This window comes from Ambystoma mexicanum, chromosome 6p (assembly GCF_040938575.1).
Source record: "Ambystoma mexicanum isolate Mex_15411 chromosome 6p, UKY_AmexF1_1, whole genome shotgun sequence".
Classification (NCBI taxonomy): Eukaryota; Metazoa; Chordata; class Amphibia; order Caudata; family Ambystomatidae; genus Ambystoma; species Ambystoma mexicanum.
Window position 1 is genome coordinate 1,178,577,098 of NC_090935.1, and position 18,913 is coordinate 1,178,596,010.

General features: G+C 44.1%; 1 protein-coding gene across 5 annotated transcripts in view; it reads left to right on the forward strand.

Moving 5' to 3' along the window:
* LOC138510289 (annexin A1-like) overlaps positions 1–15,751 on the forward strand; it is a 314,660-nt gene extending 298,909 nt beyond the window's left edge. For all 5 annotated transcript variants that reach the window (XM_069625817.1, XM_069625818.1, XM_069625821.1 and 2 more), the window contains 2 exons: positions 7,940–8,062; positions 15,352–15,751. In XM_069625817.1, coding sequence (XP_069481918.1) covers positions 7,940–8,062; positions 15,352–15,414 — 186 coding nt within the window. In that variant the 3' untranslated portion in view covers positions 15,415–15,751. The remainder of the gene's footprint in view (positions 1–7,939; positions 8,063–15,351) is intronic.
* The last annotated feature ends 3,162 nt before the right edge of the window (positions 15,752–18,913 follow it).

An 18,913-nucleotide genomic window follows, 5' to 3' on the forward strand; every position in this document is an offset into this window, starting at 1 on the left:
TCTCCAAGCAGGACTTCTCTAGGTCAACAGAAGGATTTGGTTGCCCTGACCCTTCACAGCTCTTCTATTCCTTCATCTGCTTGGCTTCTCAGGATTCTTGGCTCCTTCAGATTTTCTAGCATGGCTGCAGGAACCCTCTTAGCCAAAGTCGGGTGAGTGGTCACACTCATCCCTCCAATGGCAAGATCTGCCCCACACATTGTTAAATAGAATGTCCTTCTTGTGTGGAGTCCCCTAACACTTTGCTGGATTTTTTCTGACACTCCTGAGTGAGTGGGGACCTTTTGCCCTCACTCATTCTCTTTCTGTATCTCTGGGAACTATTTTTGTTCTTTTGATGGGAGTCTGCTTGCCTCCATCTTTTTGGGAATCTTTATTTTACTATTGCAGCACACGGCAGCTTCTATGCAGTGTTGCTGGAAGCTTCTTGAGCTTCCCTCTTTGGTTTTATTTTATTTTCCTGTGCTATCATCATGTTACCAGAATGGGGGGGGTACTTGTTATCCTACCTATGTTTTACTTTTGTGAGATCAGCACAACCCACTTTGTGTGGAGTTTTGAAGGGACATATTGTATCCCTTTTCTCACTTATGCTGTAGCTTTCCAGTTGGTGACCATTCTAAGTGGCTGGTGGCAGTGGGTATTTTTCTACCTATTTTTGGGAAGCTTTCTCTCAGACTGCTATCGCAGTCACGGTAAGGGACACATGGGTCACCATTGGTCCAAAATGGTACCAGTCTTCTTTTTTTCGCCAATTCTAGATAGTTTGTCCCTTCTTAAAACTTTTTCTACCAAGCTGGTTTGGGGAGGCCCTGCTATGTCTTTTGTCTTTGATGCGCTTCCTTGCAAAAGCCCACCAAGACTCTGTGCCTGAAAGGACATGAAGTAGGGCAGGACACATAAAAACTCCCCTGGTCTTTGTCCTGCAGTGACTGATTGGATCCAGTTCAAACTGGGAGGCTGGCTGTCCTTTTGGACAAGCCACCCCGCTTTATCCGAATGATTGGAAGCCTGGTGTGGGTGTAGCCTACTGGATTTCTGGCAAAAAAGGCAAGGGTCCTGGAACAGAAAACAGTCGACCACTGGAAATCGAGAATGCAAAAGATGCCCGCAGCCACTTCCAATGTCCGCCAGAACCTACTGAGTAACCACTGCGGTCCTGACAACTTCTGTGTGATGAGGAATATCCAGACTGGATGACTTCCTCCCTTGGATTGGTGGGCCTATCCAGTCTCAAGACAATCTTCAATTTGTGCCATCCCATGAAGAGATGCAACCTTCCCTGGCTGCAACTCCCAATACCCTTGGACCTGTGTCATCTTGCAGTGTACCCTCTCCCGAAGTGCAGGTTTTGCTGAAACCTTGTAGGCATCCTCGTGAGCCTGCAGTGACACTTTCCTGCTCCTAGAAATCCCTAGAACCAAATCTGAGATAGAGAAACAGAGAACTCTGCCAGGTGCAAACTGTCGCTGAACCAAAGCCTGTGATGAGTCCAACAAGCCAGAGCCATGAAGATCCTTTGCTGGGCGTCCCATCTGAAGAGTGACTCCAGCCAAAAGTTCTTTCTTCAGTCACCTAGGCCAAGATCGCGTACCGAAGCCTGCTCTCGCCTCACCTTGGGGACCCGCCAGTGACCTTGATTCTTCACGAAAGGTACTGTCCTGTTCCTCGGTACTCACCTGGGTGCTTGTTTTGTTCTGCACTCCTCTTGAGCTTCTTGAGACACTGAGGTGGACAACTCAACAGTGCTCTCCCAGCCCCAAGAACATTGGTCCTTTGGGCTACTTAACTTCAGGGGTTTCCTCTAACCTCCCTGAACACTACAATGTTACCTACCAGCACCGCTGAAGCAGTTTGCTAAGTTTACTTTTAGCACTGGACAGCTCATGCCTTTCTTTTGCCGTGGTCCCTCCAGTGCCTCATCTGACTTTGAAACTATCATCCCCATATGGGGTTGGACTTCCTAAGACTAAGGTTGTCTAAAGCTCTTAGCAGTTGTGTTGCCAGTACAATTGAATGTTGGTTATTATGATTTGCTAACCTGTGCTTCTCAACTACTTACCTGTGTTCCATCTAAGGTCTACTGTTGATACTGAGACTTGAATGCAATCATCTAACTGTGTATATATAATAAAACAGTTTTATCTTATTTATAGTGTTTTTCCTCAGTGTATATAACCATATTTATATAGAACTACAGTGAGTAAATGTTTGTTTGACCTAAGATGTGCCCCATGTTCTCTGTACTTGCCTACAGCCCTACCCCCTGCTAGACTAAGCATGGCTGCTTGGCCAATGCTACTAAACCATTTGGGTAGTTCAGGCCAAACCTCTGAGTTGGAACCTTGTGCTACCAACCAAGTCTTCTGAAGTCCTACCACAGGAGGACTTTTGTAAAAGTCCCTAACATACCTGTACACCAGCAGTGGTCCAATCAGGGACCACTGATGTCCTCATGTCCACATGCACAGCAGACATAGTGGCACCAGTATGTGGATTGTGACCAGACAATCCTGCACCCCCCCCCTTCCAGGGAGCCACCACACGTGACCTGCAATAGCCCGCAAAAAAGGTTGCTTTCCCAGGAAAGTGCATGCCCACAAAGGGAATTTCCTGACCTGGAAGGGCATGAAGAAGGCCAAACTACAAGATGGTCTAAGAGAAAAGACCTTGTGGCGTGGCCTTATTGGGACACTAGCCACAGTTGGTAACCAAACATGGTAAGTGCATTTAAGCTAACACAAAATGCATCAAAAATGGTGAAAAAGCAACTGCTGCCACCAGTCTGTTCCTTAGCATATCTAAAGGTAACCACAAATTCCCTTGTGGTATGTCTAGGGTAAAAACAAGAGACCCCATTGCACTGCATTGGAAGATGCATTGTGCATTGATGAAGTTACCAAAAGTGGCAAAGTCAAAAGACTAAGGGAAACTAAGTTTCCCAGTACTGACAGCCTGGAGGACTAGTCGGTTTCCCCATAACATGTGAACAAAATCCCAGTCGAGGGATGCTAAAGACTTCACTTAACTGCAAAAGGTCAGAACGGGTAACAAAAAAGTTTGTGGGGGGCATGGAATATGGGGGGGGAACATTGCTAAAATAACTTTCTTAACACTTTCCCACCCAGACTAAGGACATAGGGAACTAATACAGCCCTGGATGGGTCTCAAGTTCAGGTCAGTTAAACATTCTGGACAAACCATCAGCATTGGATTAATGTGATGGGTGCGCATTTTTATTTTTACTGTGCATCCCAAAATATTTTTTCAAGGAGCTCCTCTACCTTCTGACATTTAGGACAGGCTCCGGCTCTCTGTCCTAGGACCGGCTAGCCCATTCTCTTTGAGACCGCGTAGGAGACCTCTGAGACAAGGCTCTGAGAACTCTGTTGCACAAAGGGTCAGGCAAAAAAGTGGACTGAGGCTGCATATGGGTCATTTTGATGACCTATGGCACAGACTGTCCATTTTGTTCCATGGTTCAGCAACTGCCATGCAAGGGATGAGCAGTAAACTTCCTGGAGCTGGAAATTTGTAAAGCGGGCAGGATGACATGGTAAGTTGTGGGACCTATCATATCATATATATCATATCATATATATCGTATCATGTTGGGTGCCTTGGACAGACCGGTGTTGCAAGAAATCTACATAAGTACAGCGATTCTTGAACAAAGGCTCAAAGTGATTTTCATCTGATAGGTTAGATCAATATTTGTCTTTTTTGGAAAGGATTGCAAAACTTCACTGTCTAACCTTCCACCCCAATTCCTCAGCGGAAGGGCTTTCAATGGAGAGTTGGCCAACATTTTAATGTGCGAGGATCCGATTTACAGCCTTCATGCCCAGAGTGCCAATTCACCAGCACACCATGCTCACCTTCTCCCCTCATCGAATGCCGGAAAACTGTATCCGTGTGGTGGCTCAGCAAACTCTGGGCCACATTAGCAGTGGGCTTGTGCTGAGACCTTTGAATCCATGGAGCAGAAGGCACTTAATCAATGTTCTGCCCTCAATGTACGCTTCCTGTTTGGTGGAGCCACGACGTTGAAATGAGCAGTGCTGATTGGGCTTTTTTTCTACCGGACTTTGTTTTTATCGTAATGGACGAGGCCAGGGAGTGATTACCGACTTTTGCTCCAGTGGAGCGCTCTACAGAAATGACTGGACCAAACTGATAAAGCATTCCCCAGGCTGACTGGTATTGAATATTCTTTCTTGTTGGGTAAGAATTAGTGAAGTCCAACTGGTGTGGGACTACACAAGACTTAACTCTTGGTATTAAGTAACCCATCTTTTAATATAGGCCTGTACTACACAAGTTGGTAGTGTGACTGAGTAGTCTGGTTTATTTCAAGAGTAATGTGAGCAGTAGAGATGTACAATGAAATCCATAAATGTCAGTATCTAATTTAACACTTGCACACTTAGTTATATAATGCATTATTTATTTATTTACATAAATATTTAAAGTATTCCGGTGACATCATTTGAGGTCAGTATAACATTTATATTGGTATCATCTTTGCAGTATTGAGGTTTGTTTTTTATTTATTTTTTTTATTCAATTTTATTGAGTTTGGTTAGGGTTAGTTCTTAACAATCAGTCTGATCGGAACAGTTAGATTCTCCCAAAGGGATGCAGGCAGTCTATTATCCCAGCATTAAAGTGTTCAACATTTAAAACCTGTAATGGAACAAGCACTGCCAAAGCCAATAGGTTCAGAAGGAGGCCTTTAGGGAGCCAGGACAGCCAAAGTCAATGGGCAAAGTCAAAGTTTTGATGCTCTCAACAGGAGTCCCCATTAGAAAGCACAAGCTCTAAGGCCAATGCAGGTAAGTTGAGGTCAACTTAGTGTAGGGTTAAATTGCACTTCCAAAGATAGGAAGCATCACAAATGGCTAAAGGATAATGTACCCGAAGCCCCACAATACCTTTGAAATGAAGTTGTTCCAGCTGGATGCCTTCAGGATGCAATGCAGTAGACCATTTTTCTTAGTCGTGACGACGAAAGGGAAGACATCTGGCAGGCTCCTGTGGCAGCTCTTGAGAGAGGGACTCTGCAGCAATGGATTTCTGCTGATTTGTACTTCGGAAGACCATGCACTCGCAGGTGGTCGAGGTACCCTGGGTATTGGGATTCTACACCCTTGGAAAGTCACAGCAAGTCGGGGGTTGTGCCAAAATAGTTTGTCTTGAGGCTATTTGGTCTCACCAGCCTAAGGGAGGAAGTCCTCACTTACGGGTATTCCCTGTCTATTCGGAAAAGAGGTCAGCACATCTGCAGGGCTTCACCGGGCACTTTGCGGTCCAGGAGGTGCTGCTGATGTCTTATCTTGTGCTGCGGATATTGTACTCAGTGGTCGACTCTGCTCTTAGTCCAAAAAACCTTGCTTTTTATGCAAGTTCCCATTCATTCACTGCCCTAGGCTGTCAATCACACAGCAGATTGGCTTTCCACCAGGACAGCCAGCCAATTGGAAATGGTTTCACTCAGGCACACATGGAGACAAAGGACAGGGACATTTTGGAACCCTCTCACTTCCTACCTTTCCAGACACACTGGAGCCTGGGCAGGCTTCAGGGCCAAAGGGAAAACTCACAAAGGACTCAAACCTGATGCAAACAGAGTAAAAGTCCAGAACAAACTAACATGAAATGACGAATAAAGAAGACTGGTGGCCATTTTGAGAAAAAGGTCACCCTTGGGTGCAGCACTGCAGCTGAGTTATTATTCTGCAGATTCATATCACTAGATAGTAAAAAGGAAACCGCTGCCACCAGTCATTCAAGTGAGTTAGTGTAACAATGTTGCATGAGGAATGGGTTAAAGGAGTTACTGTGTAACCTCCAAGCACTGCACAAAAGGTGGTGTGCTGGGCCCATAAAGTAAAGGTAAGTAAGACAGTGGTCACCCAAGAAAATGTAGTTCAACATTAAGGGACTTCTCAGTGGCACTTCACAAAAGGTGCTGTGTCACAATGCAAAAAGCAGATGCCTATGGAGTTTACCAGACTCCATAAAACATTAAGGAACACAGAAAATCATAGTCAGGAAAAAACATGGGTGAGTGAGAAAAAGGTCCCACTCCTGTGTCCAGCAAAAGCGCTGTGGGTCTCTAAGGTAAAAATGGCGGGCAGTAGATCTTCTGAAACTTGGGCCCAGCAACCTAACCCTTTTCAGCTCTACTAGTCAGAAGTTTTCTTATTTGTTACCAGAACATGTGCTGTTTCAATGCAAGTAAATTCATATTGGCACTATCAGAAAATTACTCAGTATTTCTCTGAATATCCTCGAACCGCTGAGATTCATGTCCTTTTCCCATTGCAGTTTTTTATTTTATTTTTAAAAAGGCCATTTTTTGCACACTTATGTATAATGCAATTCAACTGTTCTTTAGCCAGGAAGAGGAACCTGTGGGCTGCCGTAAACACTGCCACTCTGAGGACTGGGCCTAAAATGCAGTAATCAGAATGTTGTGTGGCCTGATGTCCATCATGCTCTCGTCATTTATTTTTTAAACAGATTTTGGGGGGCGGGGGGTTCGTGGTCTGTGTATCAATTGGCTTTTAAAAAAAAAGGTGATGCAATTGTGAGGTTGAAAGCCCTAAACTGACTCAAATCAATAAGGCATAGTGCCGGACAGTTCCATCGGCCTTTTCCGTGACGAGCCCCAATCATCGCTGAACAGTGATGTGCCTGCAGATACCATGAGCCTCTGTACCCTATTTCATTCTTTGAGTTTTTACACAGCTGCCCGGTAGTAGCCTTTTGTTGATGGCAGAGTAACTAATTGCAGTTTGGGGTACAGGTGTTACCCTAAGTAGTACTACATCAGAACCTGGATTTTCCTGCGTATCGGCGATTGTGAAATTCATGACGACTTGGAGGCCTTCCATACTTGAGCTGATTGTTGGTCAAAGAAGGCAGCAATGTATCCACAAAATGAATGGCCTGGATGTAGCCTTTTGAGTCCAAATGAGGCAGGCACTGGCTTTAAATGAGAACCTTGCACCCCAAAGTTTAGGAGCAGCCCTGTGACGCTTTAATCTGGCAGCCCCCAGTAGCGGGCTATCGGAAAGTTTGAATAGATGCATTTTTAAGATTGGAGGCTTTCCTGCTCAATCTCCCCTAAAGGGTGACTGCAACATTGTCTCCCAATCGTGGGACGAGAATGTGAAGCACTCTGAGGAATGCCTCCCTTGAAGGACTGTGCAGACAGACGGTCTGCCAAAAATCACATGCTTCCCCTGACTGAAAAATCTCTGCAAGTGCCCGAGGATCCCTAAGCCTCTGCCTCAGAAAGACCCCAAACTGCCATAATGTTCCCTTGGCTTAGTAAGACCCTCTCAGCTGCCTGGTTTACTGATTTCAGTGTAAGACCCTGTGCAAAAGACCAAGGCAAGGACCTTGATCTGCCGGTGACCCTGCAAAGACCAAAGGCACCCCATGGAGCCCACGAGGGAATTTTATAGTAGCGCAAGTCGCTTGATAGTAAATCGGATTCTCCCAAAACTGCAGTAGTAGATAGTGTTTATGAAACTCTAGCCTTTTGCTGCCCTTTCATTGGAACCCATAGCTTGTATTTCAGTCTTGGCTTTTTTTTTTAAACCACAGCTACCTTGGGTGGGCTGAGAATACCTGGTAATTGCCATAAGTTTCCATGGTCCAGGATGTGGACCTTGGCTTGAACACTGCCTCGGGAGATTCCACCCGACTGTAATGCAAGCATGCAGACAGACTTGATTGGGGACTCGAACACCTACTTTTTTAAAAGATCTGGGCCATTAGAATGGCTTGCAGGTTTTGTGTGCTAGAATTTAGATTGTTGAAAGGAAGTTGGCGCATTTCACATTGGCATTGAATTAAAGCAATGGTCACTGTTTTGTACAGTTGCTGTAGTAATTTGTAAGGGAATACTATTGTTTCTTTTATACAGGGCTCTGGAACAAGACACAAAGCACTGATTCGACTCCTGGTGTCACGTTCGGAAATTGACTTAACCGAAATTAAATTTCATTACAAGCGAATGTATGGGAAGTCCCTTTACCAGGCTATAAAGGTATGTATTCATAAAACGTGGTTTTTCAAAATGTTCTTGGATTTCTTAAACCTAGTCCTTTGCATGATACATCTAAAAGTATTGCAGGAACACCTAGAATTCTTTAACAGAAGCGTGTGAGAATGTGTTTGAAGTTGGTCAGTAATAGTTGTGTTGGAGGCAGCAGATAAGCTGCCAGCATTTCTGTATGAGCCAGTGTATCCGTTTTATATGTATAGACTTGTACCTTTTCAGCATTTTTCATTCTTGGGGTGACCATTCAATGGAAGTTGCAGAAAAAAGTCGCAAATACTTAACAAGAAGTAGTATTAGACGTTTTCAGACTGAAAATGGTAATGTCTAAAGTTATATTTGTTTATCATTGGCATTTTCGCACTTTGCACAAAAGAAACTTACTTACGAGGGTACTTTATGCTTCACAAAAAGTAACCATGAAAAATGCATACCTTTGTTCAAACCTCATTAAAAATGCACATTTGTTTCACAACCCTAGTTTCTCAACTTTTACTTTTATTGTTCCGCATAACACAATAAATTCACTTAACTCTCTAATACATAGTCTATAAAATGTTCGGCAAAACTTTCAACTAAAATGAACCCTGTGCATTGAAACACTGGCTTCCTCTTACACATGGGTTTGTAAGCAGGTTGTAGAGTGAATGATGGATGGGAATAAAGTAAGGTCTTTGCTCTGCGTTCAAGGCACTGTATACCACCACACAACAAATATCAGTTTCAGGCATTTCTATGCCTCAATGAAAAACTACTCCAAGCAAGATCCTAGTTTGTCTGAAGTCCCACTAAAGGCTTAGTAAAACCATTCAACTGAGGCAGCAGTACAAGACTCCACTCTTAGTATAAGGCTGTAACACCTGAGTTAAGTGTAGCGCAGACAGAGCCGCCAGGCCTATTTTAGGAGGGACAGAGGGCTGTAGAATCAGTACAAAGACTTAGTCAAATGGTCCAAAGAAACACTATATTGTAAAAATAAATGGTTTATTTAAATAGAAGTAGACCCAGATAAATCTTGGGGGGGAAATAAGTGCTATCACAGATATAAGCACAGTATATAAAAATGCAACACTAAGCTTGAAGGTACACAGACCAAAGCATATAACCTAATTTGGAACACCTAACAGTAGTTCTGGGGAAGTCCAAACCAATAGTTACTTTTGGATTGCTCGCAGTAATACAAGGGTAGTAGACCCCAACAGTTGTCCAGTCGCGCTCAACTAGAAATCACATAGAGTCAAGTGGACAATATACTTCGCAGAATAGTGGTACTTATTCCAGGAACAGTATTCACCTATAACTCTGATCCAGGATATCCGTTATTCTAGGGGAGTTGGACCTTAGGGTGTAATATTCAATTACAGTTGCTTTTCAGTTCAGACTAAGGGAGGCAATAACTCTAACCTATTTAAAATAACAGTTGTACTCAAGGTAAGTAAAACCTATATACTTTTGGAAGGAGCTACCAGCAACCTAAAAGTAAAGCATGACCTAGGCAGATTTATTGCGGAGAGGCTAACAGCAAGTCGGGGGGGGGGGGAAGGAAGCAAGACCCAATTGAGGATGCTCGTACAACTATCCTAACCGGAATTAAGTGAAGCCAAGACAATCACTTTTGGGAAAAGGTGAGTAAGTTAACCTTTTCTGTTTTTCTGTTAAAATTGCGAGACCGTTTCTAAGGAAAGTTAGACTTTGAGAACTTATTTAAGAAGGCACACAGTTTATGCATGGTAAGTAAATACTATATATCATTTTCAAAATGGCAGAACGTATATATGGGAAGTAATAACTTTTGGTAACTATTAACACTGAGTTAAACATTGCCAACAAATTCACAAGCGAGTACACTTCAACACTTGTTTTACTTTTCGAGGCTGACCCCTTAAAGTGTCCAGCCTGTCTCAATTCTAGTACATGAGTTATTGCAGAGGCAGAAGAGTGGCCCTAGTGGTCTAGGCACCCGCTGTAGGCAGGATGAGATGGGGCTCAGTTGCAGGCAAAGTTCAGAGTTCCAGGGGAAGACTGTTCAAACAAGTATTTTACTTGAGTTAGTTGATGGTCCAGGGACTTGAAGACATCCTAGGAGGATTCCAGCAGTGGGTCTGGGTGACATGGACGAGAGACCTCCCAATCACTGAAAGCACCCCAAGACTACACAGAAATCACAAGAGACTTAAGGTAAATAAATACCCAATACAGCGAAGATTTTGCAGCAGGAGGACTTCAGGATCTGCAGCCATAAACCTGGTCATTGAATTCCTTCGATCAAAAAGACAGAACAATGGTATATTTAGAGCAAGTATCACAGTGAAGGCTCTAGGCAATGGTTTCCTCATTGCTGAATGTGGCTCTGTGGATTTGAGGACTTTTTCAGGAGCACAGAAGACAGAATATCACTGGTCAGATTCTGTTTGTTTGTAAGGTCCAGCAGTCTGGTGAGGGGACTTTTTGGACTGATTCATGTCTCTCGAGGTCCAGCAGGAAGCCCACAAAGTTTCAGTGAGAAATATGAATCCGGTAGACTATGCACCACACAACGGCTCGAGCTCCCAGGGTGCAGCCCTCACAAGGTTGTAGCACAACGTGTGATGGCTCAAAATGCAGGTGGTCTTGAGTCTGGTGGGTCTCATCAGGCTTTGGGTCAGGGTCATCAATTTTGGAGCCCCCGGGTTGATTGGAAGGAAGGGCTATAGCAGGCTTCAGTTACACAGCTGGCTCTTTGGTCACTGGAAATAGTTTCAGCCGTAAATTGTTAATCTTCCTCGTCGGTTTGAGTTCCAGTGGTTGACTACCTCTCCAGCTTCCAGGATCAGACTTTTTTATGCAGGAACCCAGCGAATCAAACAGCCTTGCAACATTCAAACTTGGTGGGTTGGCAATCCTTTTAGGACAACCAGCCTCCCGGTGTTAGGCAGAGTTTGTATGCAGTACCCTTTTGGACCACTACACACAAATATGACTACAGGTGTAAGCAAAAGGGAATGGGGGCAGTAATGTTACACAGAGTTCTACAATCATAGGTGTTCAAATTAACTCTTACACTCAAGTTTTCTTGGTCAAACACTTATCAATTTACTGAACATTCAAATATAAAACATTCACTAGAAGGAGGCAATCTATATCACACAAATATACTTCAGTACTATACTCGTTAAGTTTCTGAGGCATTAAGACTACTTAGGAGGAGCAAAATGGCATTCAGAATACTTTGAAGGAGGAGCATAAAGGAATAGGTTCAGAACATAAAAGGATTACAATTATTCTTAGACAGTGCAGATACTTCAAGTTCACCAGAAGATTCAATTTAATTCAATAGGCTAGGCCAAAGTTAATGGGCTAAAGTCTTGGATAGGATAAAACGAATCTGGTAAGTAAACGCTCTGCAGAAGTTCTCAGAAGTAGTTTGTAAAAAGAAGAATTAGATGTTGGGTCACAAGCTTATTAGGCCTGCTAGTTGCAAAAGTTTCAAGCACTTTCACGCCAAGAGGTAAGTACTCTGTCTTGTTTCACAGTACCTTACAAATGAAGAAAAAGATGCAGCTGAAGACTTCTGTTCCTGGCAGTGCCTGCAGATCTCGCTGTTCCTGGGCCTCAATCAAGCGGATAAGGAGGACATCGGGGGACTAATGCAATGCACTGGGACTGGTCAAAAAGCTGGCACTTGGCAAATCTTCAATTCCAGTAGCTGTAGTCAAGCACACAAACTGGTGTCCCTCTCCCTGGTTATTCAGTTTCCTGCAGCACTCTGAGGAAAATACAACCAGCTCCGAGAATGGTATCCAGGTGGCTTAGTGTCTAGGTGATTGGTCCTACCAACTCAAAGGGAGAAGTCTTCCTTGCAGGGCATCTGTCGAGATGAACTTAACGATTCAGACCTGCAGCAGGGCTTCACCAGGCAAACAAACGGTCCAAGAGTTGCAGCAGCCGTCCTCTCCAAGCACGTCTTTGGTTCTTGCGTTCCAGTGGTCAACTCTGCCTTCCAAGCCAAGAGACTTGTCTTTTATTCAGTTCTCTCCCATTCGTTCTAGCCTAGCTGTCACTCACCCAGCAGGGTGGCTGTCCTTGCCGGACAGTCATCCAGTGCATTTGGGTCTCCTAGGAGACTAAGCACAGGGAATTTCGGGCACCTCCCTTACTTCCTGCCCACCCCAGACACTTAAGCGTCAGAGGCGGTCTTCAGTCCTGAAGCCCGCCAAAGGCAATTGAACAAAGAAACCAAAGTAGGTTTGGCGCACCGAGCAAAACTCTAGAAGGACCTTTCCACAAAGAAATGGCAAAAAAAGACGACAGGGACCTGTTTTTTACAGAGGGGGCTCAGACGCAATCTTGAAAAACATGGCTCCTGCAATTTAACGCTACCGGTGTTTGCGGTCGGGAAAAATCATGTTCGTTAATTGTAAAACCACAGGGACCAGCCATTTCGAGGGGAAAGGGTAGCATTTGACTGCTACATGAGTATCTAGACGCAGGGATACTACGTAACCCCTCCAGCACTCTATTGTAAGATAGGGTGTGCTGGGTCTAGGAATTTAAAAAGACTAGTGAAGTCAATTTCACTTTACTTACTCTGGAAAACAGTAGTTTATGATGCCAATGGAGATGCCTGTGGAGTTGTTTAAACTCCATAACCAAAGAAAGCGCACACAGAAAACACATTGATTTGAAAAGTTTAAAGTCCCAAAGTTTAGCGAAAGAGCTGGCGGGCTCTAGGGTGGGAGGAATTGGCACATTTATGAGAATTCTCCCTAACACCCAGTTTGAACTGGATTCTCACACTCCGGCTGGAAGACAAAGGACTGCAGAGTTTTGGACTCATCCCTTGCTTTTTGCCTCCCCAAACACTCTGGCACCCAGGATGAGAGGGGGGTGGGGGCAGTGCACAGGACTCCCACCAAAGATAATCCCACAGAGAAATGTTCTACCCTGGAAGTCAGGGGAAGGAACAAGAAATGACAAGGAACACTAAAATGGCAAAAAAAGGACTGGCCCATTTTGATAAAATGAGCACACATGGGTGCCTTTACCAGGGCTGTGGAAACGGTCTTCGGTAAAGGTGCACCAAATTAATAGAAAGGTTCACTGCCACCAGCCATTAAAGTGAACTTTGTCCTTGTACCATAAATATCACATTAAAATGAGGAATGGGATACCCAGCATCACCCTAGTACGCCACATAAGGTAGGGGGTGCTGGTCTCGCCTATTGAAATGTTAAAGGATCCAAAAATCCTTTCTACCTTTGGAACTGTAGATCTCACAAGGTTAGACAGAGAAAGTTAAAAGGGGAACTTCAAGGGCAACCTAGCAGCAATAGGCAGTATGTGCCAAAAGTTCTCAAAGCGGTTAAAAATAAAAAGGTACTATTGAGAGTTTTAAAAATGACACTCATAAAAAGAGTAAACGATTCTGTGAGTGTTGAAAAAGGTACCCACTCACAGAGGTATAAGAAAAAATAATCCTCCAGTAAAAGCAAAAACTGGGGTTGACACAGGTCCAGAATTTATTGTTATGAAAATCTTGCCCTAACAATGATGAGCCACACTTTAGTAAGTACATACTGTTTAAAAAGAGGGTAAGCACTGGGCCACTGAAGACTGGCCATCATTCACTCTCTCCACTTTAATCCAGCTCAAGTCTCCTGCCATCCGAGGTGCCATTCTCCAATAGTTTGTCATGTAACCTCATGTTCTCATTTCTTCCGTCTGTTAGTGTGTGACTGCAAGAGCAGTAAAACGTTAAACCCAATAACCCCCTGTATGAGAGCCAGCCATTCAGCTGGCCAGGAACTGGGGTGCAATCTAAAAGTGAATGCCCAGTTTCATCCTGACGACTTGCAGCTCTGCCATTTTTTGTTGGGCGAGTGCCCTGTGTAGAATATGCCCCCAAAAATACATACAGAGAAAGCTCTCGAGTTCTAGAACTATATAGATATCCTGATGTCGGCTTGCCTATTGTAAGGGCCACCAACCTAGCGACTAATTTAGTTGCATTGCCACTGACATTTTTGTGTGATCAAAATCCATGTGCTAAGTTCTTTTTTGCTTTAATGTGTTATGGGAAGTACCATCGGACCACCCCTCTCAGTATTGCGGCACCAAACGTGCAACTCGATAATAAAGCTATAGTTCGGAATATCAGTTGGTATTTGTGGCAGTTTTTCTCCTGTGAAATTTCCTAGATGTACGTAATCGGGCGCTATATTGGATGACATGGCCTTCACCGTCGGTGTGGGCAACTGCAAGGTTCCATAATATTGTAATTTAGTGTTGCCCAATGCAAATTCAAAATTTTCAACGCCGAAGTCCGTTGTGAAATAAAAGAATTAAAAGTAACTTTCTTTTTGATAGTGGTGCGGTACAACAATGCAAGAGTTTTTGCCAGCGTACTTAATTTATTATGTACTGGGTAGTGGCTTAATGCACCATGGTGCACAGTGTGTGGCAGAACATGGCCTATTAGGACAGTGCAATAACACTACTGTGGGTACGTCTTACTGTTGGAGTTGCTGCATCTGGTGAAGCTGAGATTTAGCTCCTGGGGCTTTTGGCTAAAAAAAACAGCAGTGTGGTTGATTGGCTCTAAGGACATCCTTGAGTCAAGTGAATGGTATAGACTGCTCATAGGTGGGCAAAGGGTTTGTTGAGCTGCACATGTCACCTGTTATGGCACCCACTAGTGGAGAATAGCTTGACCGCCAGTCTCTAACATGTGCAAGCAGACAGTGAGCATGGAGGGCTGTATTACCATGGGCTAATTCACATTGTCTTTTCAAAAGAGCGTTGCAAGTTTTGATCAGTTGTTGCCGCAAAATACTTCAACCACTCCCCTAATCATTGGTAAGCCATCACTAGTTTATCACCATGAATCGATCCTAAGGGACAGTACTGACCGTTACATGAGGTGGCTTGGAACATTGACATGCTCCTTCTATACTGGCTTTCGCCAACAGTTCACTCTACTTTGCAGTCTGTGCTTCGCTTCAACTTCAGGCTCCGAGTTCACTTAAGCTCCCACTTTGCCTTTAAGAAAGCTGTGAATCTGTGTGTACCGAAAACTCTTTGCTTAACTGCTATGTCAGCCGAATGGGCAGGTTGTGTTTGTAAGGGCTGGGAGACATGGGGGGGGGGTCACTGTGGGGCGGTGTGGAGAGTTTAGAGGATGTGTTGCGGGCACCGAAGTCATGGTGATGGCTACTTGAATTCTTAAACCTCTCACGTATGGGTGTTGTGCTTTGGAGGCTAGCATTTACTCATGCATCCACGTCTCTTTCAATTCACAGGAAGAGAAATGCAAAGGGGATTATGAACTCATCCTGCTGGCTTTGTGTGGACCTGACAATTAGATGGCGGCTTCTTCATTGACCGTTTTGCATAAATAAAATCAACGTGCGAGGCCGAGGACAAGATTCATTCGATTCGGTTTTTGATCTGGGCACTTCACCTGCTAATTGTACGATTTTGTTGACTGAATCCAGGTAGACTTCACTCACACCTACGGCCCTTCTATGCTGAAACGAACTCTCTTTCGCTTGACCTGGTTTTCCTGCATTACAAAGCTCATGCGCTGTCCTGTCCATTGTCTTTCAGTCAGTACTGTGGTCCACAATAAAGTCTTATTGGATTGTAGCTAGGATCTAGTATGCATGCATATTACAAAATAAAGCCAACTTTTATATATGATTGTGCTGTCTTGATTCTTGATAATCCCATGGATCCCGTCCTTCGTAATGTGGTCAGTCACAGAGCGGATGCTTCCATAAAAGTCCATCACCCTGTGCCTTGTCGACTGGATCCGGTTTCTTATTTATACCCTTACCTCCGTGTATCTCTTACTTTCTACCTTTCACCAACAAGGGCAAGACCTTAGTCTATGTTCTGCATCCACCCCTGATGTTTTCATATTGGCACTCACTTCTCGGCCCTTATTGGTGAGAGGAGTGGCTGAAGGTCAATCAAACTATTCTCATTGGCAATGGTAATGTTTTTTTTTGTGTCTATATACAATGATTTGTGTTGCCAGGTAATGGCATCATATGCCCAGTTACATCATTAGCCAGCTATTACAATCACATGCCCAGGTACTCCCATGTGGCTGCATTAGAACCAGGTGCCGAGGACCTCCCATCATTTGCCAGTTTTTGTGATCACATGGCAATGTTTGTGATCACATGGCAATGTTTTGTGATTATTTGCACGGTAATCCCATGACATGCATTCATCCTCCTATAGCCATTAAATTGGATCATGGGTCTGAATGATAAATCTAAGCCTGCGGGCAGGGGCTTGGTGCCCTTCCTTAGATGGGCAAACCTGCTTCTGTAGACTTTCCTTTGCTCACATATTGGTAGTCCTGCTCGAGGAGCCTTGACCAAACCCATAGGTGAAGTGTGCAGAAGGGAATTCGAACTACAAGGAGGCATGCTACTACACTGGAGGTGAGGGCTGATGGAAGAATGGCAGCTTTAACAAGCTTTGCGTTTAACTATATGAACCTATTTAAATATCGTTTTCTTCAATTCACTTCAAAAACGTGCATGTGTAGGCATAGACGTATTTACAACAAGGACGACTAGGCCCAGGCCTTGGATGGCAGATTGCCAGAGGAGCAGCATTTTATTGCAGTTTATTTTCAATACTGTTTTTTTGAGCTAGTCATTCCACTAAGACAGGTTTTCTTTGAAACTGTATCAAACACAGCATGCTTTAGGTATTACGATGCGTCGGAGGCAGCCGTACTAGGCGGTGCGGCTTTACGCTGTCCTTCCTGGTAGGGTCCTTTCCTCAGATCCTGTCTCGGCCGAGCCGAGAGAAGCAGCTGAGCAGCGGAGACAAGAGAGGGGAGGTGGCGTGTAGCACAGAGACCGCTTCCCATGCGCTTCTATGCTTGCGTTTTGGCCGCCGCTCAAATTTTATGCTTGCTACTCCTGCTGCACTCCCGCACGCTGCTGTGATCTATTGTGGAAGGTAATTTCACCAGCGTTCTGCTGGATTCTAATAAGAGGCTGCCATATTGTCTAATCATTTGTTTTTGGGTCCTAAAATCAAGTTTGTGCAGCACAGCCAGGAAATACCTTTTGGCTGGTTGCAGGATACAACTTCGGGTTTGGTTTTCCTCTCAGTCAGTATTTACTTTTCTGGGTGAGGCACGTAATACATATTGTCCTCATTGAAAGCTATGGACAAAGTACTCCCTGCTACCCCTAGGTGGGGTCGGCATAACACTCCTCCCGAGGCTACAACACGGGACGAGCTCCCGACATGCACTTCCACTGTGACTCCCCGTAGAAGAAATGATGCACTATCAGAAGTGCTCGCACAAAGTACAAAAAGGAGGTTGAAACTTCAACTAGAGCATCTTGCCATTTCTGAAATATTGGACACCAATAAAAACACTATAGGTGACATTGGGAAGGACGCACATGGCGTCTGTGTTTTCCCCCTGCATGCCTACACCTAAAGCATTTAACTTTACTGAGTTGGATGCTACCAACCTGGAGGGCCATAATATCTAAGGTGCTTTAGCTTCTCAGAAGCACACAGGGGTTGCTGAACCGAGGAGCCTGTTGCTCTGGTGCCAATTCAAGGAACAGGTGGTGCTAGACCTCACAGCCTGCATGAACTTTGGAGACTTCCACAGATGGTTGTTACGCAATTGCTCCAAGGAGCACACCCTAGCAGGGCTTTTCCAGCAAAAACCTATTCAGGTGTCATCTGACTGTGCTGAGAAAATGACTCAAAGCTCCCCCTTTACACATGGGGCACAGAAATGCTGTCAAACGGACAGTGGCTTGCTCTCTACAACTGGCTCTTCCCGGCAGGAAGAGTTGGCTTCGCCTGTTCAGATTCCGGCTGTAGCACCTCCATGGGTTGCTACTAAATCACCACTTTCCACCTTAGGTACAACTCCCCTCAAAAAAAAAAAAAAGTTGAGTTGACTGTTAAAAATACACATGCTCGTTCCTCGTATACAAGGATCAATCTATGCCTAACATCGAAAACAATGACATTAAAGCCTTTGTATTGGACCAGAGGAACTTTGTCATAACCAATGTGGGGAAAGTAGAAGGTATAGAGACCAGAGATTTGTTACGTAATAAAGTTCTGGCTTTGCTTCGCCAGCGAACTGGACCTGGAGTGGTTAGAACTCTGGACCTGAAGTTTGTACGAAGGGTGGACCTGAGTAACTGGTGTTCTGAGCCATCTAGTGACTGTCTTAGTTGGATGTGGGTTTACCAATCTTCCGATATATCTCAGGTGTTGCAAGTACATTCCCAGGGGTGGGTCTAACTTCAAATTAATATTTTAATACCCCTCCTGGACAGTGTCAGTCCCCATAGAGTTTGGTTATAAGCTTGTAATGGAGGTAGTCATATTGAACTAAGGGATAAATTAAGGTTTTGCTTGTTTTGTAGCTTACCATAATCCCTCAGAGGCATTGTTTCTTAGACTGCGCTGCTTAGCTTGACTAGTGCCATTAGGTCACTGTTAAATGTGATGTTTGTATGCATCAGTATTGTGACTACCACGTCTGTTATGTTTTTTATGTTTTATGTAATGCGTCTTGATGCCCACAGGCTTTGGTGCTATATAAATGTATAAATAAAAATAAGTGATGGTCATACAACTGTTACAGACATATATAAATGCTCCTTTAATTTGCAAAACAGCCAAAACTTCATTGTATTTATTGGTGTCCTTTACATTATCTTTTGAGTTCTTTCTAATCAATATACACACACACTGTGTTAAGCAATCACGTTTATATTCAATCATTGCAAAAATGAGGGGTTTCCAATCAGTAAAGGAAATGTTAAAAATGATGTATAATTTTTAATCGTGTGC